This window comes from Lissotriton vulgaris, chromosome 9 (genome assembly GCF_964263255.1).
Source record: "Lissotriton vulgaris chromosome 9, aLisVul1.2, whole genome shotgun sequence".
In the NCBI taxonomy this organism is placed as follows: Eukaryota; Metazoa; Chordata; class Amphibia; order Caudata; family Salamandridae; genus Lissotriton; species Lissotriton vulgaris.
In genome coordinates, this window is record NC_141697.1 from 77,199,128 (window position 1) to 77,223,781 (window position 24,654).

Genomic DNA, 24,654 nt, shown 5'->3' on the forward strand with positions numbered 1-24,654 from the left:
TATGCCTAAATATACCTTTCAACATGGGTAAGTATTGGGTAGGCTGATTCCTGGTGGATTGTGTGTTAAAGAGGAAGTCATCATCTAAAGGTTGTTTATGAAGCTCCACATTGTGAAAAGCAGCAGTCCTCTCTATAACCTCCTGGTAAGAGGCAGCATCTTTAGGAGAAGGGCATGAAGGATAAATATCAGGATCCGTGTCAGCAGGGGGGATCAGTGTCATAGGTGTCCCAAGGGTCATTTCCCTGTGAACCGCACACCCGCACACCAGTGTCTGACTGTGTAGACCATTGTAGGGAGTCATCTTGTGTGTCTCCCGGAAGAGATGGCGGTGCAGGAGACAGTGGAAGAGGCGGGGTGGGGGCGAAGGTGGTGGAGTTAGTATGGGAGGCGGATAAGGTGGAGGGATGGTTGTCCATAGTCTTCCTTTTAAGAGGAACTGGCATGTCTAAAGTTTCTTCACAAGTAAGCTTCCTCTTAGGTGGTGGAGGAGAGGAAGGTGCAGCAAGTATACTGAGCTTAGAGGTTGGCTGGGACTGCTTTGGCTCTGAAGTTTCCAGCTTGGAAGTAGACTGCACACTTGGTGCCGAGGTGGAAGATGGCCACTGTCAGCCCAGTACTGAAGATCGACTTGGTGCCAGATTGTGGTCTTGGTCAGAGGAAGCTGAAGTAGAAGGCTTCAACTTCTCATGTGCTTTCAGTACCAAGCCTGAAGATGGTGCGTACGTAGGGGTATTTCTGTGCCAATCATGACTAGATAGAAGTGGTGGCCCAGGGACCTGAGATGTTGAGACCAACAGTGCTGAAGGTTTTTTGTTAAAATTATACTGTTAGACAGGAGCAGGGGGAGGTGTACTCTCAGGTTGTTGAGCTGGAGTAATCTCCTCCACCTCAAAGTCCTCTTCAAACCTGCATCGACAGGGAAGGGGCCCCCGTCGATGGATAGCTGCTCCTTGGCATACTTCTCACCAAAGAGGTTGGAAGTATCATCAGTGGCTCTGTAGGACATCTCGAGGCGACGAGCTCTCCGATCCCAAGAGTTTTTTTGTAGCGTAAGAACTTACAGGTGTGGCAGACCACTTTGGTGTGCTCAAGGGACAAGCACAGGTTGCACACCGAGAGTTGGTCTGTGTGAGGGTACTTCACGTGGCAACATAGACAGAACCAAAAAGGCATTTGTTCCATTACCAGTGGATATTTTTCAAGAAGACTAGTGCCAATGGAGAAGGTAGGCTTCAAAGGGCACAGACCCGAAGGGGCTTCGGACAAACAGGCGGAGTTTTAATTGGGAGAAGGAGAAGGTAAGGCGTAGGCGACAACAGTACCGTCGAGAACAGAGAAAAGCATTGGAGAATCGAAACAAAACTCAAGGCGAACACGGAGCGGAGGTACACACGCCCGAACCCTATGGTAGATAAAACCTACCTAACAATGGAGTCGATGTCAATGCTTTATACCACAGAGAGGAGTCACTCGACATCGTGACTCAAAAGACTTCTCCGAAGAAAAACAACCTGCACAACTCAGAGTATGCAGAGCATGTGTATCTACAACCACACATGCCATCAAACATTGTATTCCTGATAACACACACCTTAAATATCCATATTGCTATGGTGCTACTGTGCCCAGTAGCTTTCCCAGACAATCTAGCACACCTGTTGAAAATACTGCTTCACCTGCAAATGGTTATTTTTTTTATAAATCTGCCTAGTGACATCCACCCATATCTCCAAACCACTCTCAAGCATCAATAAAAGTCACAATTTTCAATAAATATTTTAGCTTTACAATCTGTGAGGGGCACCTTCCACTCATTTGGGAAGGCTAAACTCTCCAAAGGCCACAGAGATTTAGCCACATTTTCTGCATCAAGGATTCCTCTGCATCTGACTCTGGAAGTCATAATCCAATAACACAACAAAAACATAATTTAAAATTGTGGCTTCTTTCCTCATTGATTATTAAAAGAATATGGCATATCACAAAAAAAATGAAATGCGTTTGAGATCTGTTTCATCTCTAAAGATACAGAATGGAAATTTATCAATATTACATTTGTAAAAAGAAACAAATATAGCTGGAGGGAGGATTTTAAAACACAGCAGGTGTAATGTGAAAATTCACAGAATACCAATAACCTTGGATATTGGGAAGAGGGGAACTTAATAATAGGAATATTGCTATTTCAGCTAATTTAGTTACGTGTAACCATGGACCTTCTTTACACTTTACACTCAATTTCCTAAAATAAAGGAAAACAAGGTATCCCTCTTTCCTTGTTTTGAAAGCTCTGACACTGCCCACTGATAGTTCATCCAGATGGCTTCCCTTAATTCAACTCAATTGGCATAGGGAACCCTGGAATATTTAAGTGGTTGCCTGCCACGCAATCCCAAGTGCAGAGTAAACTGCAAATACTCCAGGGCATTCCTGCATATACAACTATTCCATAACAATCTTTTGCTTCTGTCTTTGTCCGGTCCCATCTGGAGATAATACAACAGCTCAACTGCATCACAACCTTACTTCAACCAGGATAGGGAGTTGTGCTTTAAAATGCCCATGCCTCTTTGATACTTAATTTTGTGAGTCTTTGCAATCTAACTGCTGATCCAGTGTCAATAAATGCCCAGAAATTCCGTCAGGAACACGGATGTCTGTCGTTCTGTGTAAAATTAGAGTGGTATCCAATGTTGAACTTCCCTACGTCAAGACTCTGGTCCCATGATTCAGCTGCCAAAGGTTCTGAATGTACCCTGCTGCAAATGCTGCCACAGTGCTTTGGATAATGTTGAAACCATATATTTGAAAGTGAGAGTTATTTCAAATGGTCGGATTGCCAGCATTCATAAGAATACAGTACTCCAAAGGGCAAATCCGACATGAGCAGCCTTTTCATAGAAGATATTAAAGCATAAAACTAGAATTTGCATGTTCTGAAGATTGTGACCTTGCACACCTTAACATACGCAGGTAAAAAATAGGTTGGTGTGATGCTCAACGGAAAGGCTGGCCAGGCTTTTTCATACATACGATACGTAAAGTGCTGTGGATTAATCTGTACACTCAGATTCTTCTGTGTTAAATACACACTACACATCCATGACTGCAAAACAAGGTTCACCTTCTGTGAATACATACTGTCCTTTTGTGATTATTTTGCACTGAAGTGGAGGACAATTCAGGCCAGAACATTCTCTGACCATTTGCACTGCAAACACTTAGAATTCCGTCCTGTCCGGTCATTAAATGAAGCTCACACAACTGTGGGTGCAGGAACATACGACATCCGTACAATCCACAATGGAAGAGATTTCCATAACATAAATTGTTATCACTTAAGGTGCATCATGTATTTAAAATAATAACAAATCCCTTATCCACGATGAGATGGCAGAAGAGGATGTGTTGTGGGTGATCAGAGTTCAGAAGTCAAAAGCATGCGCCTGCTTCCACAGGTTGAAGGTGAAAGGGAGATGCTATTCCTAACCCTGAGAACCTAAACATTTTTAAGAGGCAGAAGAGGAAGCTAGGTGTTAGAGATCACCAGGCTTTTTATTGCATTTAAAGCAAACACGAACTGGATGGTCCCAGCCGCGGGAAGGGACGGGCCGCCGGTCACATGAACACTCGTCACAGAAGCCTTGGCCACAAGCCCGGCAGTGGTGCTTGGAAGTCTTGACACTGAACTCCTTCTGACAGTGGTGGCAGTTTGCAATTTCATGGTCTGGTACCCAGTACAGTGGTCTGGCAGCATCTTTCATGAGGCCTGCAAATAGATAAAGCAACAGTTAAATCACTCGATTTACATGACTGTCCACCACACATCATCAGTTCCACAAGTCACTGAATTAAATGGCCCTATCTACCCATCAACCAAACTCATGACCATTCATCTTAGTCCAGCAAACTCTTATTGTAACAAGCAACTCTTATCAAAATGTATGAAAAGACTTAACCACTACTGAATCATAACAAGGTGCGACTAAACCCTTGGTTGATTTGATGGGGTCGCTCTCACCAGACCATACCCTTACATGCGCTTTATGGTAGGAAAAGTGATATGTATCTGGAGTTAATGTGCTTCTGTTAATTGTGAGCAATTTATTCATATCATGGCACTATATAAAGTCACTGTTCTCCGCTTAACATGTAGTATACCGAGGTCTTTGCAAGGCATATACTTCATTACTTTCATTCATTCATTCCTCCCTTCACCACTTTATAAGACTATGTGCCTCAGATGTCAAGCTATTTACACAAAAAAAGTTATCCCAGAAGCAAAGTACAGGTATATAAGGTTGGCAGATTCCCATATTTAAGGACTGTCTAAGCTTCAGCAGGTCACACAAACGGGTTTTGTGTCAAGCAGCCTACAGAGAGGGGTAGTGAGAGGGGTAGTATTACTATATGGCTTGGACTGCAGTATAAAGTAGACATCCCATCCCTTTACATCGCAAAAGTTACATGGTCACACCTTTACAGGTCAACTTTACATCGTCATTTACTTCACATCAACAGCATTTAAGTTGCTATCACTTAAGCGGTCACTCAACAGTTAAAATTTTAGGACAGTGTTAGATTTTAGATTTAGGGGTAGGGTTGGTACTGGGGATACAGCTTTGGAACTGGGGTCGAGGTAGGGGAAAGGGTAATGTTGGGGTTACGGTTAAGGGAGCTGATAATTTAAAAGCGCAATGGTGTCAAAATAGCGGTGAAGTACATGCAGGTATTGACAATAACATGTTTTAAGTATGTGAAAGTAATTAAATGTTGATAATGAGGTGGTTACAGATGTACAGATAGTCTTGTAAGGAAATGTGCAGAGGGGTGCACAGCAGCATAGAAGTAGATAATTTATTTGAATCCGCACTGGAGGCCAAATACCCTAGAGGCACCAAACTCACATGAGATCTGAAGGATTCTGCAGATTTCTCAAGCTGCCATCACAATTAGTATCTATTACTGAAGATTGAATAGGTTTAGCCTTTAAGCTAAAATGTAGAAGAACCTGTTATCCTAGAAAAATCATCCAAGACTGTAGCATGTTAGTGACCACAACTTACTTTACTTCTCTAGTTGGGGGTCAAGAGTCAAGTATGGAAAAACATGACTGTGTAGCAAAGTAATCAGAGCTGCATTAAGCCACAGAGGATTCATGGGTTCTTCAACGTCTGATTATACATGTTCCCCATATTTACAACCAAATTCTGATTTAGAACAATTAAAGCCTATTCCAGATTTACCCAGATCAAAAATATGAAAAACACAAATCCATATACTACCCACATTTCAAAAACGGCCCTGCAAGCCTTACCAGGGCAGCAAATGCAATAACGGATTTGTAAATTGGAGAGAGCTAATGGTTTGAAGATGCCCAGTGAAATAAAGTATCATAGCAAATGTCAAAGTTGATAAACAAAAGGTGAAACAAACCCACCTAATGGGATATCAATGGCTGTGACCACCGCTCCAAAGGTGTTCTGCACGGCTTCCCCAACTTTTCTAGCAATGAGAGTGCCACCTTCTTCTTCGTCCTGTGCCTCATCAACATCTGTAAAGCGAGGAATTAACAGAAAAGGATAAAGTGTGGTTCTTCCCATAAAGTAGAAAAAATATCACAGTAAGTTAATGTGATTGCAAATAAGGGAAGCATTGTTTGGGCTAGTCAAAACAAAAACCATATGATATCCATCCTTAACAGTTTCCTAGGCACATTTTCCTCGTTTTAATCCAACACACACAGAAATTTATTTATGTTGGTTCTACCACTTCTGTTGAAAAACTTGTATACACCTTCACTACCCTCTGTTCCAGTTACTCATGAGTCTCCCTTTTTAAGTATCCTGTAGTGAGGCTTAAAATCAGTTGTATTTTATGTTAACTTTGTTGATTCTGCGCAGGGTTTTGGGGTAGCAGGGAAGTGGCGCAAGTGCAGGTAACCTTGTCGGGTATTGACAGAATGAAGAACAAAAGCATGTGGTGCTGCCAGGTCAGAGGTAGCCCCAAAACCCCTGAATGAGGGAAGAGCTGATAGCCCTTTGCCAAACAAACATGAACAAATCCTGGCCACACGTATAGACTCAAAAGTTAATACAATTTATGAATAGTAATACAGTTGACACCAGTGGTTTTCTTAAGGGATGTTTATGTGAAGATGTTCATGAGGTAAACAAAACACCAGCCGACACGTGTTTCGTCAACAGGTCAATGCCTGTGTCTCTTCAGGGCTGGGAACAATATGATATGAGAAAATAAATGCCTTTTTTTAAAATTACAGGTGAGACCACAGCATAGTGAACACAAAAAGTGACTTTGGTGGGGTGGCTATTTAAACACCATACTTAGAGCGGAAACCCTATGGAGACCTGCATCAAAAACTTATTTTACTTGAAGAAGAAGCAACAAAAAAATATAATATAACGTATAGGAGTCGCATCTGGTCATGATGGAAAATTTAAGCATGTTCGGATAAGTTTAGGACATTGTGAATTCGCTTGGAAAGCATACAGAAGTAGTTTTTCTCAAGGAATATTGTGGAAAAACAAAGGCCCAACAAGCAATTCGCTTGGACAGCATACAAAAGTATACTTTTGTATGCTGTCCAAGCGAATCACTTGTTTTGTTTACCTCATGAACATCTTCACATAAACATCCCTTAAGAAAACCACCGGTGTCAACTGTATTACTTTTCATAAATTGTATTAACTTTTGAGTCTATACGTGTGTCCAGGATTTGCTCATATGTTAATTTTGTGCATGGCATAATCAGGAATACCCATTCTATCCTCCTTCCTTTCCTAATAGATTTAAACTGTGCACCATTTGATCATCAGCTTTTCTGCAGTCTTCGGAGTGTATCCATCCCAGAATGTATTCCAGCGTTGGCCGTCCCAACTAGAAACAATACACGAGCAAAGTGTCCAGACGCAACACTTCATGATCTAGTAATTGAACTTCAGATGTGGTATCCATTCCTAACACAATACTTTAGTTGTGGTCTCCAGATGTAAACACATTACCCAAGGATCTAGTCTCCAAATTGGGTACAACAGTCCAACTGAGGCCTGAACAGTGAAGTGAAGTAGTGTGGCTCACTGGTTAGAGGCGGCAGACCCGCGAGCAGAGGACGGCCCGGGACCAGGGTTCGATTCCCGACGCGGCAGGTTTCTGGACCAGGGTCAGCGGACTCGATAATTCTCTCGCCTCGGTGCCGACTCTGATCAGCAATCACACTCGGCAACTCTGGGCACTAGCTTGCCTCATCTTCACTAACGGCCCCACCAGACCGCCGGGGATGCCTGGTCTCACCCTGGAGATACCCATTAAGGGACCATCTCTCAGGGAAGCCAGGAAGGGTTTCGCAGCGGTCGAAGCGCGGAGGTACCCCTTCGGGAGTGATTCCAGCGCTATATAAGCACATAATTAATTAATTAATTAACAGTGTCTTCAGACTATATAAACCTTTTTTATCCCATGTCAGCAACAGGGCCAGCTGCACGACAGTGTAGCATTTTCTACTGATTACAACCCAGGTAAAAAATTAAATAAACACGAATAGCGAAAACAAAAAATCTATCTATTTTGAACAATGTGAAGGCACTACCATGGCTTTCAAGATGCCCATTTACTACATCTCGAAGAAAACCACACATTTGGGCACAGAGGAGTACAAGCCCATGTAAAGAGAAACATGCAGCAATGCAATAAGAATACAAGAAAAAGTTACAAAGAAGAGAGTTAGAAGTAGGATAGAAGAAAGGTAGAAATAATGACAGGAACACACAAGGTAAGGAAGAAAATAAAAACAAGATTCTTTATAAGCACCGAAAAAAGACCACCCATGAAAACATATAAAGACCACAAAAGAATTAACACACCAATAGCCACTCATTTTTAGTATTTTTGGAATCATTGGAAAACACAGAAAAAGCCTCACCGGAATACACTACAAATAGACACCCAAACAGGAAAGCCTATGGATAACCAAGGTACTCCATTCAGTAGCAGAGTGGAGCAGTCATGGCCTATTCTAGAATGCTGTAGGGGTTAGAAACTGAAGGCTGGATTTAAAGTTTGGTGGACAGAGTAGTGTCCATCAGGATGGTGGAGGGCATAACTATAACATCCTGGGCGTACTCCTTCCACCAAGTATAGAGCTGACTGTCAACCTGGGAGACAGCGCTGTACACTGAAAGGAACCGCTTTGTGGGTGGATCATTTGAAGGTACTAAATGTATGGTGTACGACTGCTATACACCAAACTATTGACACATTTTTGCTTCTCAGAAACAAACTTCCACTGTGGAAGTTTATTTTCGAAAAACAGAAAACTAATGACCATAAAATCCTTAATATGAGGGGCATTATTGATGTTTAGTTCTTCTGTCATCATCAGGTTTTTCGTGGCATGAAAGGAAAAAAATACATTACACCGTGCACCCTAAAAAGGGTGGTCAGTGTTATGTCCTTTCTCCGACTGCACCTACTCCCATCGGTCTACTGGAAGAAGCAGTCTGCCAACTGAGAAAGGGGGGTGTCTGCCTTCAAACTCCCTTTAGTGCTTTAATTACTTACAAGAATAAGGTTTTTATCAACACGCAAGTAAAACCAGAACAGTTCAAATTAATATCTACACAGAAAACCAAAAGGTGCTAGCATTGTCAGAGCCCGATATATGACCCCAAACCTTTCATAACAGCTTTTAAATAATATTGAGACCAATGGCTGTTAGTCTATGGCCAGTGTGTAGGGTTGTTTTTGGTAATGTTCCATACTTGTTGGTTTTAATACAATATTTGTTAACACAGTGCGAGATAGGTACCAGAAACTATACAACATAGCCATCAGCTAAATAACAAGAGTCCTGCCAAAGACAAAAAAAGTTGTGGAACTTTTGGTTTCAAGAGCCTTGTAGTGAGACGGATAGAGAAAAACAAGAAGGTAAAATATACAGTTTCACGCTCTGTATAACCTAAACAGGACTATAAAGCCACAAATGTATACCTATTCTTCCCGCCGAATGTACAAATAATTTCACTAGGTGGCTAGCAAGTAGCTAAGGAACTGGTCACCTTCTCCCTTTCCCCCTGCTTTTATGTATAATTCTTCAATCCCAATGGGATTTTTTAAATTACAACTCTCCTTCCCCCCTCACCTACGTTTTGCAAGTGTCTTGAAAACACTGTGTAGCCCTAAAATATAACAAATACTCATACAAAAGTTGTTGTTTTTTAAAAATTGTATATTATGCAAAAATTAAATTAAGACGCAACTAGTCTCTAACTATGCACTTTTCTCTCAACAAAGCACATGTTCATTGTAAGCCACTGTTACTTACAATAAAATTATCGGTGTGAAGACACGTAAGTAGATACTTGAGAATCACAACAAGGGATCTGTTGATCTCTGCAGTCGGTCCTGACGAAGACTCGGACCCTTACAGGCGATAAAGGCTGGAACATGTTGACTGTATACGTGTGATGCTAAGGACAACTTACACGTCCAAACATCAGCACCTCACTTTTCGATCTTACCCCCATCTACTACACTTATATTAAACAACAATTTTTAGACATAGGAGGTACTTTCCCTCGAAAGGAGGTGGTGTTCACCTAGGGAAGCGAGTACCTAGGTGAGAAACCCAATGATGATGTCGTCTGATACTACACCATAGTGGTGAACACTTAACACCACCAGAGACAAATATTGCTTGAGGGTTTCGGGTAGACAACTGGTACACGAAGACACCAGTAAATCATTAAGTGCACTTTCTTTTGATTAGGACTCACTAAACAGAGGCAGTCATTAACCTGAAAGGCTTCTCCTATAGAACGTTATCCCACCGACTCTTATTGTGGCCAAACATTTCACTTCACAAAAATACTTAATGGTTCATGTACTGAAACAATGCTAGTCACCTAAGCCAGATGGTCCATTTGAATGCGGGAATGGTCACATATTTAATTAGCGATAGTTCCTCTAATAGCAGGAAGAACCAGGATTAGTAGCAGAACATGCTTTTGAGACATTTAATGTCCAGTGCCTTGTGCTCTTCAGCAATGCCGTAATCTCAATCTCAACAAATAAGGTCATTTGTGCCTGAGCTTGTAACTAAAAGACAGTATAAAGTGAAACACTCAGCCAACACTCATAACTTTATTTAAAAACATCTGATTTTGGGCTGCTGTAATAATGGGAGCCCATATCCTCTAGGCTGGGTGTGCTAATCTTAGGGGTAAATAACTTCCCCTAGGAAGCGGATAGTGAGAAGACAACTAAATAATGAATACTTGACCCCAGAAGTCCAGGCCTGCACAACAATATATTGTCACCTGTGTTTCTACAACAATCAAGATTGAAATGTAAGGTTATACGGTTAACGCACAGATGAAAATAACTGATGAGTTATCTTGTACTCTGCTTGAATATGAATAAAGGTTTTAAAAATAAAAACATATTTGAATAGAATATTTAGGGATACACCTCATCTGATGGAACCTCCATTCTGAATCTTGCCAAACGACATGCTCAGTAAAGCAGGTTTGTTGCACACGGTATTAAGCAAGAATAAAGATAACTTCTGTTTTGCTGTAAATGATGCATAAAATACAAATTCCAAGTTCACCCTGCCAGCATGACACCAGTAAAAATGTTTGCACTCAACACAAATGTTGATGTTATGTATTTATTCTGTACTTGCTCTGTAAAGTCATTGTTTACTATTTCTGTGCACATATGCAAGGATTCTACAGGAATTGCACATGATTACGCAATCATCCTGGTTTTCAATCTTATTCTTCACTAACATGTCGAAATTGAAACATCTTCCTGGCCTCCCAAGCAGAATCTCATCCATGCACATGCACAGTAATGTTCTCCAATTACAGAATTCTGGATGAAAGTAGCTGAGGAACCTGCAACAATAGTAGCAACACATTACATCGCACTTGGGAAATATTTGGGCTCTAAGGGCTTATTCTCTGTCAGTGGACAGAGGGATGCCGACCAGCCGGCTTACCAGACTTTTAAGAATGGGTTGCAACTTTGTCCCATCGATTATATCTATATGCAACTTTGGCCCATTGATTATATCTATATGCATGCTTGGTTCTTTGATAAAATATGGAGTTTCCAGGTACTGCAAGTAGAGGGCAGTGACCATTATCCAGTGAAACTAGAAATAATTATAGCAGCAAGTAGGTCAAGAGAAATGGTTATACCCCTACAGATGGACTATCCAAAGTGCCTTACCACTAGAATTTCGCAGGAATGTTTCAGCAGGGCCAAGTGAGGACTCATGCCACTGCAAATTGCATAAAGCGGTATGAAAGGAATATGCTACTTACCAGTATGCATCTGTTCTTGGCATGTAGGGCTGCTGACATTCATATCTGTGCATAGATCGCCGCCTCGTTTTGGGTCCGGATGATTGCACATTGTTGTCCTGGAAGAGTCTTCGAAGTATCACGAGATAGGTGGCTCCTCCCCTGGACTACAGTGCGCATGGGCATCCTCTCCATCCTCAGATTGTTTTTCGCCATTGTGGCAGAGATGGAGTATAGTACAATAAGTGATGACCATGCCTGAGAATGATTCTGAGTGCTACAGCTGCGACAGGCACCGGGGAGGAGGGTGGGCGATATGAATGTCAGCAGCCCTACATGCCAAGAACAGATGCATACTGGTAAGTAGCATATTCCGTTCCAGGCATGTGGGCTGCTGAATTCATATCTGTGCATAGAATAAATAGCAGTTTCCTCCTTAGCGGTGGTTGCCCGTGCCAGCTGCAGCTGTCTGAAAAAGAGTTCTGAGAACAGCCTGTCCTACAGCAGCTTGCTGTTTGGAGTGTACATCAACGCAGTAGTGTTTTGTAAATGTATGTATGGTGGTCCGTGTGGCTGCTTTACATATATCTTCTAGAGGAATGTTACCTAGGAAAGCCATGGATGCCCCTAACTTGCGTGTGGAATGTGCTCTTGGGGGAACTGTTAATGTGCGTTTAGCCTTCTGATAACAGATCTGTATGCACTTAACAATCCATCTGGCTATACCTGATTTGGAAATGGGGTTGCCTTTGTGCTGTGGAGAGAAGGCAACAAACAGTTGCTTAGTTTTCCTGAAATATTTTGTCCTGTCTATGTAATACATGAGAGCTCTTTTAACATCCCGTGTGTGTAGTACTCGGTCTGCTACTGAATCTGGATTTGGGAAGAAAACGGGTAGTTCTATGGTTTGATTAAAGTGGAACTGCGACACCACCTTAGGCATAAATTTAGGGTTGGTACGCAGCACTACCCTATTAGCATGAATTTGTATGAAAGGCTCTTGAATAGTTAGGGCTTGAAGCTCACTAACTCTTCTTAGTGATGTGATTGCTACTAGAAAGGCCACCTTCCATGTCAGAAACTGTATTTCACAAGAGTGAAGAGGTTCAAAAGGTGGTCCCATTAGTCTGGTGAGAACTATGTTCAGATTCCAGACAGGTGAAAGTGGGTGTCTGGGGGGAATCACTCTTTTGAGTCCCTCCATAAATGCCTTAATGGCCGGCACCCTGAAAAGGGAAATGTGCTGTCTGTTCTGAAGATAAGCCGCCATTGCAGCTAAATGTATTCTGATGGAACTATATGCCAGATTGCATCTGTATAGATGTAGCAAATAACATATAATGTTTTGCGTTGATGCATCTAGCGGATTTATGTCATTATTGGAACAATAAATGACAAATCGCTTCCATTTTGCCGCATAGCACGCCCTGGTTGTAGGTCTTCTCGCCTCCTTGATGATGTTCATACAGTCAGGGGGCAGGTTTAGGTAGCCAAACTATGACCTCAGGAGCCATATTGCAAGGCTCAACTGTTGCGGATCTGGGTGCTGAATGTCTCCACGGCTCTGAGTGAGGAGACTGGGTGTGAGTCGCAGTCGTTGGTGAGGCACCACTGAAAGTTCTAGGAACGTGGTGTACCACGCCTGCATTGCCCATGTTGGAGCAACTAGGATGAGCGTCATGGAGTGCTGCCGTAGTTTGCGTGCCACTAGCGGTATGAGCGGTGCTGGAGGAAAAGCGTACGCAAATCTGCCTGACCAGTTCATCCATATCGCATTGCCCTGAGACTGCGGGTGTGGGAACCTGGCGGCAAAGGTTTGGCATTTTGCGTTTTCCTTTTTGGCGAATAGGTCTATCTCTGGATGACCCCACTGCAGGAAATACGGCTGGAGCACTGAGGGATGTATCTCCCACTCGTGCATCTGATGGCTGTGCCTGCTGAGCAGGTCCGCCATCTGGTTGTCCTTGCCAGGGAGATGTTCCGCCATGAGGAAAATGTTTCTTTAAATGTCCCACTTCCACATGCTCTGGGCTAGATGTGACAATTGTGGAGAGTGTGTGCCTCCCTGCTTCTGGATGTAATACATGGGAGTCATGTTGTCCGTCCGGATCAGCACGACTTTGTTGCACAAATGCAATTTGATCGCTATGAAGATTGCCATCAGCTCCAACAGGTTGATGTGCATCTTCTGCTGCTGCATCGTCCATAGACCCTGCACTGTATAATGGAGGACATGCGCTCCCCAGCCCTGGAGAGATGCGTCCGTTGTCAGCACTATCTGTGGTACAGGCTCTTGGAACGGTCATCCTCTGCAAAGGTTTTGTGTGTTCCACCAATGCAGAGAGTTGTATGCACGACCGGTCACCAACACTAGGTCTTTGAGATGTCCCTGAGCCTGGTTCCACTGTTGTGCCAAGCACTCCTGAAGCTGACGCATGTGTAGTCTCGCGTGAGGGACTATGAAGATGCAGGAGGCCATCATACCTATCAGTTGCATAAATACTTGCGCAGCAATTGCATGCTGTTGACTCTGGCAGAGTTTGGCTGTGCTGTTGCTGTCAGAGTGTTTATTGTCGCTCCTAGATACTGTTGTACAAGTGCGGGTTGAAGATGAGATTTTGGGTAATTTAGTGAAAATCCTAGACTGTGTAGGAGGTGAATCGTGCGGGACATGTGACTGGCACACTGCTGTGCTGACTTTGCTTGGACAAGCCAGTCGTCCAGATAAGGATAGACATGGATGTGTTGTCTCCTTAGGTGCGCAGCCACTGTCGCCAAGCACTTGGTAAACACTCTGGGGGCTGTAGTGACCCCGAAAGGCAGGACCTTGAACTGGTAATGCTGATTGTTTATAGTAAACCTGAGATATTTCCTGTGTCCTGGGTGAATTGGAATGTGGAAATATGCGTCCTTTAGGTCTAGGGTTGCTAGGAAGTCCCCCTGACTGAGCAATGGTAGAACTTGCTGCAAAGTCAGCATATGAAAATGTTCTGACAAGATGTATTGGTTCAGGGGTCTGAGGTCTAGAATGGGCCGGAGAGACCCGTCCTTTTTTGGGATTAAGAAGTACAGTGAGTACACCCCTGTACTCTGTTCTAAAGGCACGAGTTCTATGGCCCCTTTTTGCAGCATGCAGATTACTTCTTGATGCAATAAGTGCATGTGCTCTGCCGACATAGGACGGTGCCTTGGGGGTATGTTGGGTGGAGTGGAGGTTAGTTCTAGACAATAGCCGTATTGGATAAGTTGTCTCACCCACCTGTCCGTGCTAATGCCTTCCCAGACTGGCAGGAACTGCTGAAGTCTTCCCCCGACCGGTGTTATATGGTCTGGGGGCAGTGACAAGACGTCACTGTTTATTGGTGGCGGAGGATCTGGCATTATTATTTCCTCGTCCTCTGCCTTTGGTGCTGTTTCCACGATATCCACCCCTATTGTTTTTGTTATAGGTGGTCTGTGTGCCTCCTTTGTTGTATTGGGCCTGCTGTGATGCTTGACCTCTAGAGGCTCCCCTATTATTGGAGCGACGAAAGGTACCGCCCCTGAACTGTTGTGTCTGCTGAACTCCCATGGATTTTGCTGTCTCACTGTCTTTCTTAATTTTTTCTAGGGTTGTGTCTACAATAGGACCAAATAGAAAGTCAAGGTTAAGCGGCTGATTAAGTAAAGTTGTTTGGATCTCTCGCTTAAAACCAGAGATGCGTAGCCAGGCATGCCTCCTAAGCATCACACTTGTGTTGATGGCCCTAGCTGCTGTGTCTGCTGCATCCAGCGCACATTTAATGGATGCATTTGAAATCAGGTTCCCCTCTTGTATCAGCATTTCTGCTCCCTCCTTATAAGCATCAGGCAGGTGTTGTAGTAGCTGCTCTAACGTGTCGTAATGAGCCCTATCATATCTGGCTAATAGGGCCTGTGTATTTGAGATCCTCCAAATATTTGCTGCTTGAGCCGCTACTCGTTTGCCAGAAGCTTCCAAGATTTTGGATTCTTTGTCCGGGGGAGGAGCATCACCACTTGTCTGAGAGTTTGCTCTCTTACGAGCATTAGCCACCACTAGGGAGTCCAATGGGAGCTGGCCCTTGATGTACGTAGGGTCTACAGGCGCAGGCCGGTATTTCCGTTCAATTCTTGCGTTCACAACCCTTGCCGTCTTCTTGAAAATGTCACCACCGTGTTTAAGGACACCCTTTAGCATAGGCAATGTCTTTACTGATCTTTCTGAAGTTGAGAAAGTATCAAACAAAAAGTCTTCCTCCACTGGGTCAGCGTGCATTTCCACGTCGTGGTTCTTGGCTGCCCTTTCAATCAATGCATTAAACGCAGCAGTATCTTCAGTAGGCGAGGTTTTGACGGTATAGGACTGAGTGTCAGGCGTGGTGTGTGGCTCACCAGGGTCAACAGGGTTAGTCCAGGGTTGATGTTCCTCTTGATCTGTCAATAGGATAAGTAAATTCCTCCTCATTGTATCCCTCACCCACATCCTCATTGGTACGTGTGGGAGAATAGGCATATTGTTGTCCGTAGGACTCCACATGTTCAAAAAGAACAGGTGAGGTGGCAGAGTCCCTTTTCTTTTTGAGTTGGATCTTGTAGGACTCCAAAGGATTTTCTGGAATGATCTTTCTTTTGTAAATAGTGAGTCTGCCAGAATCCGAGTCGATGAATAGTTTTGACTGATTGTCATAGGAGGGCGCTTGGAACACCACGTCCTCCTCAATGGGCTGATTTCTTGATACTACCGACACCTTTTTGGCTGTGTCGGTGCTTTTTTGTGGCTCGAACGCCTTGGGTCGAGCGGTCGGGGGTAGCCCGTACTTGATTGGTGGCGTAAGCATTGGAGATGAACAGACCTTCTTCGAGGGCGGCGCTGTCTTCGATCCGACCGACTTCGTCTGATCACTAGTTTGCTTGCGGCCTTGCGTCGACTCGAGCTCCCGGTGTGCAGCAGGCACGCTCTTCTGCTTCGAAGTGACATGCTCTTTCGGGTCGATTTTGCTCTTCGACTCGAGGCCTTGCCCACTATTGGCTTGGAGGCTTGAAGCTTTGGATCGAGAGTCTTCTTAGCCTTGAGTCCTTTGTCAGTGTCTCCATCTTTGGATGTCGACGGCGTCAGCGCGACCTGCTTGACCGTAGATACAGGCTTTGGCGCCCCGATCTTTGGGCCGACGCCCCCTTGTGACCCCGAAGGGTCGATGACACTTTTGGTTTTGATCGGAGCCGATGACTCCGAAGCCGTCGATCCGAGGACTGTCTTCAGCAGTTTCGGTTTCGTTTTAGCATCGGTCGGTTTCGGTTTCGATTTCACCGGTGATTGTGGTTGATCGACCGATGGCTCCTTAGAAATATTCTTAGCCGGGCCTTGACGCGGGGCTATAGAATGTGGAGTAAGATCTTGGCTAAGGCCTTCCGGCGATGCCTCGACCTGAGCCTTAGAAAGTACAGTGTCAGTATTGGGCCCCGCGACTGCGGTAGGACCTTGCTCATCGCTCGAGTCGTCATCGACGGCTCCGATGGCCACTGCGTCGTCTCCTACCTCGACGACGTCTTCCTCATGGACGTAGTCTTCTTCGTCCTCATCATAGATAGAGTCGTGCTCCGACGCAGGATCAGACTGTTGTTCAGAATACTCTTCATCGACGCCCTCGTCATCAGCCTCGAAGATGTTCTCCGGGTCGGGCGCCGTCTTCTGCGCCGACTGTCTTGCGGTGCGTCGAAGCCGAAGTGTCTTCTTAGACCTGAACCTAGAACAGGCCATGCAGCTGGCCTCGTCGTGGTCCGGGGATAGGCATTTATTGCACACTGGGTGCACATCAATGTGGGGGTATTTGGAGTTGCAAACGGGGCATCTTTTGAATGGGCTCCATTCCATTGTCGATCGTTGATGAGGCCTCTGGTGTCGAAAAAAGGCAAACGGCCTACGACGTCCTGTTCGAAGAACGGGATCAAGTAGGTGGCACCGAACGAAAGACAATACCGACGCCCCGAAGGCCTTTTGGCCTTGAAAAGTGTTTTATATTGATCCCGAACTTGAGTCAAGAAAATACATCCGAACCCGATGGCGGAAAAAAAAAATCTGAGGATGGAGAGGATGCCCATGCGCACTGTAGTCCAGAGGAGGAGCCACCTATCTCGTGATACTTCGAAGACTCTTCCAGGACAACAATGTGCAATCATCCGGACCCAACACTAGGCAGCGATCTATGCACAGATATGAATTCAGCAGCCCACATGCCTCGAACATACAATTAATCAGGTGGTTCACCACTTGAGCATTGAATTAAATGCTAACAGGAAGCCAAGGAATAGGGTCCAGGCCAACTCTAAGAAAGCTAATGATTGGTATGATCGGGATTGTAGAAAGTTAAAGACCCAGATCAGGAAAGCGGTAAAAAGCCACCAGGTGAAGTTTGATTGCGATATATTTGGCAGTCTTCAGAATACCAAGAACATATATAAAAAAATGATGAGACATTGAATAAGAATATATAAGGAGAGCTGTTGGGAAAACCTGTTAGAAGCAATAGAAACAAAAACGTCAAAAAGATTTGGAAGCTCGTGCTGCAGAAGATAAGACGCATGGGTTGAATATTTAAAAGAAATCTATGGAGAAAGGTCAAAGCCCGAGAGTAATTCAATGAAAGAAAGTGGATGAGGATATCAGAACCCAGTGCACATCGCCCAATATTAAAAACACCATATCAGTAATGGTATTAACTAGAGCGGCAGGCCCTGGTCATAATTAAGACCAGGCCAGACATTTCAAGGAATTTTAGCCAAAGGCCAGTAACCAGATAACTGGAAAGGGACCATCATTAGACGAACACATAAGCGTGGGGACACAAAGGCTCCAAAGAATTACAGGTTGATTAACCTGATAGATGTGGGTGAAAAATTGTTTGCAAAAACTATCTTAGATATTCTTAAGGAATGGACTGAATTAAACCACATTATACCTCCAAAATAAGTTTGTTTTTCAGGAAGGCCACTATACGATAGACCACTGTTTCTGTCAATGGTTCCTTGCACGGAAGTCTGTGGAGCAAAGGGGTAGTTTATTCTGCTGCTTCGTAGACTTCTGTGCTGTGTTCGATCTAGTGGCCCGGATTTATCTATAGGAAACACTGGTGAAACAAGATATCCCTAAGAGCCTTCTATGTCTAATACAGGAGCTGCACTCACTCAATTGAGCACAGGTAATTACGAATATTGAGGGGACACTGACCCAGAAAATCCCATTTAACACTGGGCTGAGACAGGGATTTGTCCTGGCTCCCTTACTCTTATCCCTGTTAATAGCCAACTTGCCATCAGCTTTAGCAGCGGCAAAGGGTGTTAGCCCCAAAATTAAAGGGAAACCTATAGAATGTCTCCTGTATGCAGGCTGTGGGAAGCTGGCTCTTTATATGATATATCAAAATGAGATAGATCGTGCAAAGTCCAGGGGTTCCCTTATGTTTGGACAGGGGCTTCCTCTAGCAAGTCCAAAGTACTCTTTTAGGGGGTAGAGAAGTCTTAGGCTTATCCGAGGAGTGCAAGACATCTACATCTGCATATATACAAAATAGTCAGTAAATGATGCACATGACTCAATGAGGAGATCCACACCAATTTATGAAAATAGCACACATCTTTATATATATTTAAGCATAAGCACCAGAATCAATAAGATCAGGTAAGTACATTTTTGAAGAGAAATACTTTTTGCGTGAAAAAGTTGCAATTTTTAGAAGCACTAATGTTATCCTATGGGAGGAAAAACAAGTACGGCATTCAGGCGCAATACAGCAACTTACAAGACCAACCTCCAGGACTTAACCACTTGGGTGCTCGGGACGGCACTCGGCCGCCATGCGTCACGGTGAGCATGTGCGCACGACAGCCGGGGTCGTCTGAATTCCGCCCACTGTTTAAAACTCCCACACAGCGCGAAAATTCGTGCAGCATGCGAGGGGTTAAGGTGAGTGGAGGGTAAGATCCAAGACAGCACTAGCAAGACACCATCAGCGGCACTGAGGTGGCAGGGTGCAGGGGTGCAAAACAGCATCAGGAGCCCAATGGAAGTCAATAGGGATAGTTCTTCGTAAAAAGAGGTTGAAGGTTTTGACTGGGAGGCCAGTCGAGCTGAACCAACAGGGAGGCTCAAACCTCAGAATGCTCAGGGACATAGGGACGCTTTGGTCCTCTTCTCCATGTACAGAGGTGTCCCTAGGCATCAGGTTTTTGTCACGAACAAAGGCTGCAGGTGTCGTTGGGTAGTCCACAGTGAGGAAGCCCAAGATAGTCTTGAGGGTCGGGGGACCACATTGGCACAGTTGGCCTACTTCAGCTCTGGCTAGGCGGCTCAGGTACAGTGGTGCTTTCCAGCGTTGGGTTTCTGCAGTTTTGAAGCCTCACAGCTAAGCCTTTGGTACCTGAAGGATGCAGGGGGAACAGCTCCGCTGTCCCACAGGAGTTCTTGGTTCCTGGTTGAAGTACTGAAGAGTCTTCCAGGCTTTGTAGACATAGCAGCTGCATGACAAGTCGTCTTTGGTGCAACTGTCAAAGGCAGCAGGCAGGCCTGCATGGTTGGCACCAAGTTAGTTGCTGGATCTTCTGTTCTTGCTCTTTGTGACTTTTCACGTCCATCTTCTTCTTTCAGGTCAGCAAGATCTGATTTTCTGGTGCCAGGGGCTCCCCTAAATACTGCACTCGGAGTACTGTAGGGTAGTAGCCAATGGGCTACCTACCCTTGGGGCCCCTATGCCCCCATATGACAACTTCATGTGGGAAGTGGTTATTATCCTGACCCAAAATTCTTAAGTTTGTCATCATAAAGATGGCCAACTCTGAAAAGTCATGTCCACTTCAGGTAGCCAACCTTAGGGGAAGTACAAGTCAGGGAGCCTCCCTGATGAGTAATTATCCCGCCTGTCCAGGTGCCAAAGGGCTCTGGACAAAGGGGGCTGCTTCCTCTCCTCTGAGGGAAGACAGACTCTAATATCAAAGGCTGTGGCTTCTATGAAGCTCCTCTGCCTTGAAATGCTAATCAGCAGGTCATCATATTTGGGGGGAGGTGGTTAAGGGGGTGGGGGAGTTAGGGGCCAGGGACAAAGGAGGTGAACTACCTGGTAGGAAGCTAGCTCTCTATATACTATACCAAAATGAGGTACAGTGTGCAGAGAGTCCAGTAGATCCTGAGATGTTTTGCAGAGGCTAATGTAGCTAATACTAATGCTCTCTTTTGTGGCAGTGTGGGCGAGCAGTTTGGCTTATCAGAGGGTAGTATTAAGCATTTGTTGTAAACACAGTGGCAATAAATGAGACACACACTCAATGAATAAATCCGAAACCAATTTTTAAAAATAGTAGTTGCTTATATTAATTTAGCAGAACCACAGAACTTCGTCATGGGTAAATACATTTTTCAATAGAAAGACAGTTAGTGGAATTTTCAGACTTTGGAAAGTTAACATATTGGAGGAAGAAAACATTCAGCATACATAGGCATAACATCGACTTATAAGACCAGTCTTTGGAAGTTAAGGTCAGTATTGGACAAGGATCAGAGCAGCATCGACAGTGCATCACCAATATTTGTACCCCGCCGCTCAAAGAATCGGACTCAGACCTAAGTGACTAATGGACACTCTCACCAACGGGGTAACTTATGAGAACGATGTATTCATAGTGTACATAGGAGGGGGGCATGCGGGCAATGTGTATTTATGATACAGTTATTTCTGTATTTGGCACAACTGTGCTCACTGTGTATATTTACGATTTTGGGATTTTCGTAAACAATATTAGTAAATGGAAAAGTAGAATAAAAATGTTTTTTTTTTTTCAAAGTGCACCACCAGCGGCAGCCGGGTGCAAATTCGAGGTCAGGACACAATACAAATCAATGGGGACTTTGGGCAATCAGTCAGAGGCTGCTTACAGGTAAGCGGTACAAAAGGGGGTAGTGATGGACGGAGCATCTGAACCAATCAAATACTCACACCCAGTCCACAGATTTGGGTTTAATCCATCACCGTTCTTTAGCCCACTCTGCCACCCCAGTTCAGACATGGCCAAATGCAAATCAGTCTGACCCTGTGCCTCATGGGAACAGACAAGTCCGAACTGCCAAGCCATGCCTTCCCTGGACCGGATTCAAGCTTCCTAGGACCGGTTTCTGGCATTACAGCAGTCTTCAGCCAGGCTTGCTTGAATCCAGTGGCAAAGTGAGCAAGGGACTCACGTCTGAGCATACCCGGCCAACTTATGGCGAACAAAGCGGTACAAAAGGGGGTGGTTATGGACGGAGCATCTGAACCAATCAAACACTCACACCCAGTCCACAGATCTGGGTTTAATCCATCACCGTTCTTTAGCCCACTCTGCCACCCCAGTTCAGACATGGCCATATGCAAATCAGTCTGACCCTGTGCCTCATGGGAACAGTCAAGCCCGAACTGCCAAGCCATGCCTTCCCTGGACCGCATTCAAGCTTCCTAGGACCGGTTTCTGGCATTGACGTGAGTCCCTTGCTCACTTTGCCACTGGATTCAAGTAAGCCTGGATGAAGACGGCTGTAATGCCCGAAACCGGTCCTAGGAAGAACGGTGATGGATTAAACCCCGATCTGTTGACTGGGTGCGAGTGTTTGATTGGTTCAGATGCTCCGTCCATCACCACCCCATTTTGTACAGGTAAGCACCAATGGTTTGGGGTCCAATCTTCGGGGGTTAAGGCAAGCACTGAATGGGGTCCAAAGCAGCACCAACACTGCACCACTACACCACCAGCGGCACCGGGGCGTCCGGGAGTAGGGTGCCAACACAGCATCAAGGGCCCAATGCAAAGCAATGATGAAAGCCGGAAACAGGCAGCAGGCTCAGGCCAGGAGGCTGGTTGAAGACAACCTACATCTGCTGAGGTAAGTTGCGATGGTCGGGGACATAGGGACACATTTTGTCCTCTTCATCAAGACACAGGACGGATGGGTTCAGGGGTGCCTTTTGGTGTTGGAAACGGCTTACTGGAACAGGTCGCGGTTGGGGGAGGTCTCTGTGCAGAGGCTGCAGGCGACGTCGGGGAGTCCAGGAGAGGTCAGCTCACAGTGGACTCGGGCTCCGGAGTGCTGGGGAACCTTGCTTGGGCTGATTTGCCAGTTGGACTCTAGCTTACGGTGTTGGCCGGAGAGGTGAAACCGCGGTAGGCTACGCAGTTCTTCAGGTCACAGAGTCCTTACCTTAAAGATGGTTGCTTAGTAAACAAGTCAGCTGTTCTCGGAAGTCTTCATCTTTATTGAAGGCAGTCAGTCCTCTCACGGTTTTGAAGATCGCTGAGGTGCACGACGAGTCGGCTTTTGGTGCAGGAGGGCTGCAGACAAGTCGGTAGGGCTGGGGCCAAGTCAGTTGTTCTCTGCAGTCTTCTCTGCTGGTGCGGCCCTGTAGTGTCCGGCTCTTCTTAGGTCGTCTGGAACTGAAGTTCATGGCTCAAATGGGCCACCTAAATACTACATTTAGGGGTGTTTAAACGGAGCACCAGGTAGTAGCCAATGGGCTACTTACTTTAATGGTGACTACACCCTCTTAATGCTCATGCCACCTGGGGGGTGGGCATATTCCTGATCCTGATTGGAGTCGTCCCACCATCTTCAAGAGGGTGGGCACTGAAAAGTGTGCTTCACCTCGCCTCCAGCATCTGAGGGGTGGAGTTGGCAGTGGGGGGCACATCTCCTATTCTTTTTATGTTATCTCACCTGAACTCCCGCCAAAATGGGGGTGGGGACAGGAAGGAGGCCTGCTCCCTCTAACAGGAGAGGCTGGGTTGCATTTCAAAGGTGTCACGGCCTTTGAAGCTCCCTGCCATGGATGGCTCTTCCTGACAAGGGGGGGAAGGGTGGCTGGGGGAATGTTAACACCCCCACCCAGTAAAGGTATTGTTCTCAGCTTCAGAGTGCACTGGCCCTCTCCCAATTAGGTCAGAACACTGTCTGGTGGTGGCAGGTTGGCTTGGGCCAGTCTATGACCACACTAAGGATTGGTAGGTTTCAGCGGACCCCATTAAGTGTACACGTTTTAATAAATCTGACACATGAATCAGTGCAGGTTTATTATGCTGAGGTGGTCGGTACCAATCATCCCATATTTCAGTGAAGCCATCATGGAGCTGGGGAACTTGTAATAACAAGTGTTCAGCCCATGTACCTACTATGGCTTCCCTGGTCACTTACACTATCCAGGAATCAACACGGATATTGCAGGAGCATACCTGCTCAGGCAGATATGCCCTACAGGAGATATTGCACACCTTGCCTTAGGGCTAAGGCCTGCTAGAGGGGTCTCTTACCTATATCTCATGCAGTGTCTATGGGCAAGGCACACAGGGATGAATGCTTGGCAGTTCGGGCTGGACTGTTCCCATGAGGCACAGGGTCAAGGCTGATTTGCATATGGCCATGTCTGAACTGGGGTGGTGTGGAGTGCAAAAAAACGATGGATTTAGGCCCAGATCTCTGTACTGGGGTGAATGTATGACATTGTTCTGCATTCTGTCCATCAACTGTTGTTTTAACACAGGGATGAATGCCATGTTGACTCTTCAGTTTTGTCTGCGTCAAGACACGCAGGCTGCAGTGGCAGTGTGCATGTGCTTGGGAAGGAGTGCCTTAGGGTGGCACAATTTATGCTGCAGCCCTTAGAGACCCTCTTTAACCACAAGGCCCTTGGTACAAAGGACTTATATGTGAGCTAAAGGGGTGCCAATTAAGGAAACTAAATGTACAGTTTGAAGAAGGAGATCTGGCAAAGGGGACCTGGTTGTCAGGAACCCTGTGCACTTCCAGTCGAAACTACATCATTTTCTACGCAAAAAGCTAGCCATAGCAAAAGAGGAACTTTCGTTCAACCTTTTACCCGAGCGGTTTTGTTCCCAACTCTTGGGAGTCAGAAACGTGTCTCTAGTGGCCGGCTGGCGTAAACCAGTCAGTCAGTACACCAATGGCTGGTAGCTTTTCAAGGGGCACCTATGAGGTGCCTTCTGTGTGCATGTATTAATAAATCCAACCTTGGCTTCAGGGTGGGTTCATTAATACAAGATGTTTGATACCAAACATCCCTGTATTCAGTGAAGTCATCATGTAACTGGATAACCCGTTTTCATCAGTGTCCAGCACACGTACTCAAAATAGCTTCGCTGTTCACATTTATTGGCAGCAATAGGGCTGACTAGGGAAGGAGTATATCTGCGCCTGTAGTTATGCCCTCACATTTAATATAGTGCACCCTGCCCTAGGGCTGTAAGGCCTGCAGTAGGGGTGACTTAACTGTACTCCATGCATTTCACTTTTGTC

At 45.2% G+C, this 24,654-nt stretch overlaps 1 protein-coding gene across 1 annotated transcript in view; it reads right to left on the bottom strand.

Annotated features, from left to right (window-relative positions):
• Positions 1 to 1,766: 1,766 nt before the first annotated feature.
• Positions 1,767 to 24,654, bottom strand: part of ZFYVE1 (zinc finger FYVE-type containing 1) — a 210,771-nt gene continuing 187,883 nt past the window's right edge. The window contains exons 11-12 of the mRNA XM_086937085.1: positions 5,444 to 5,557; positions 1,767 to 3,772 (exon numbers count right to left, since the gene is read on the bottom strand). Of these exons, the coding sequence (XP_086793211.1) occupies positions 3,540 to 3,772; positions 5,444 to 5,557 (347 nt within the window). The 3' untranslated portion in view covers positions 1,767 to 3,539. The remainder of the gene's footprint in view (positions 3,773 to 5,443; positions 5,558 to 24,654) is intronic.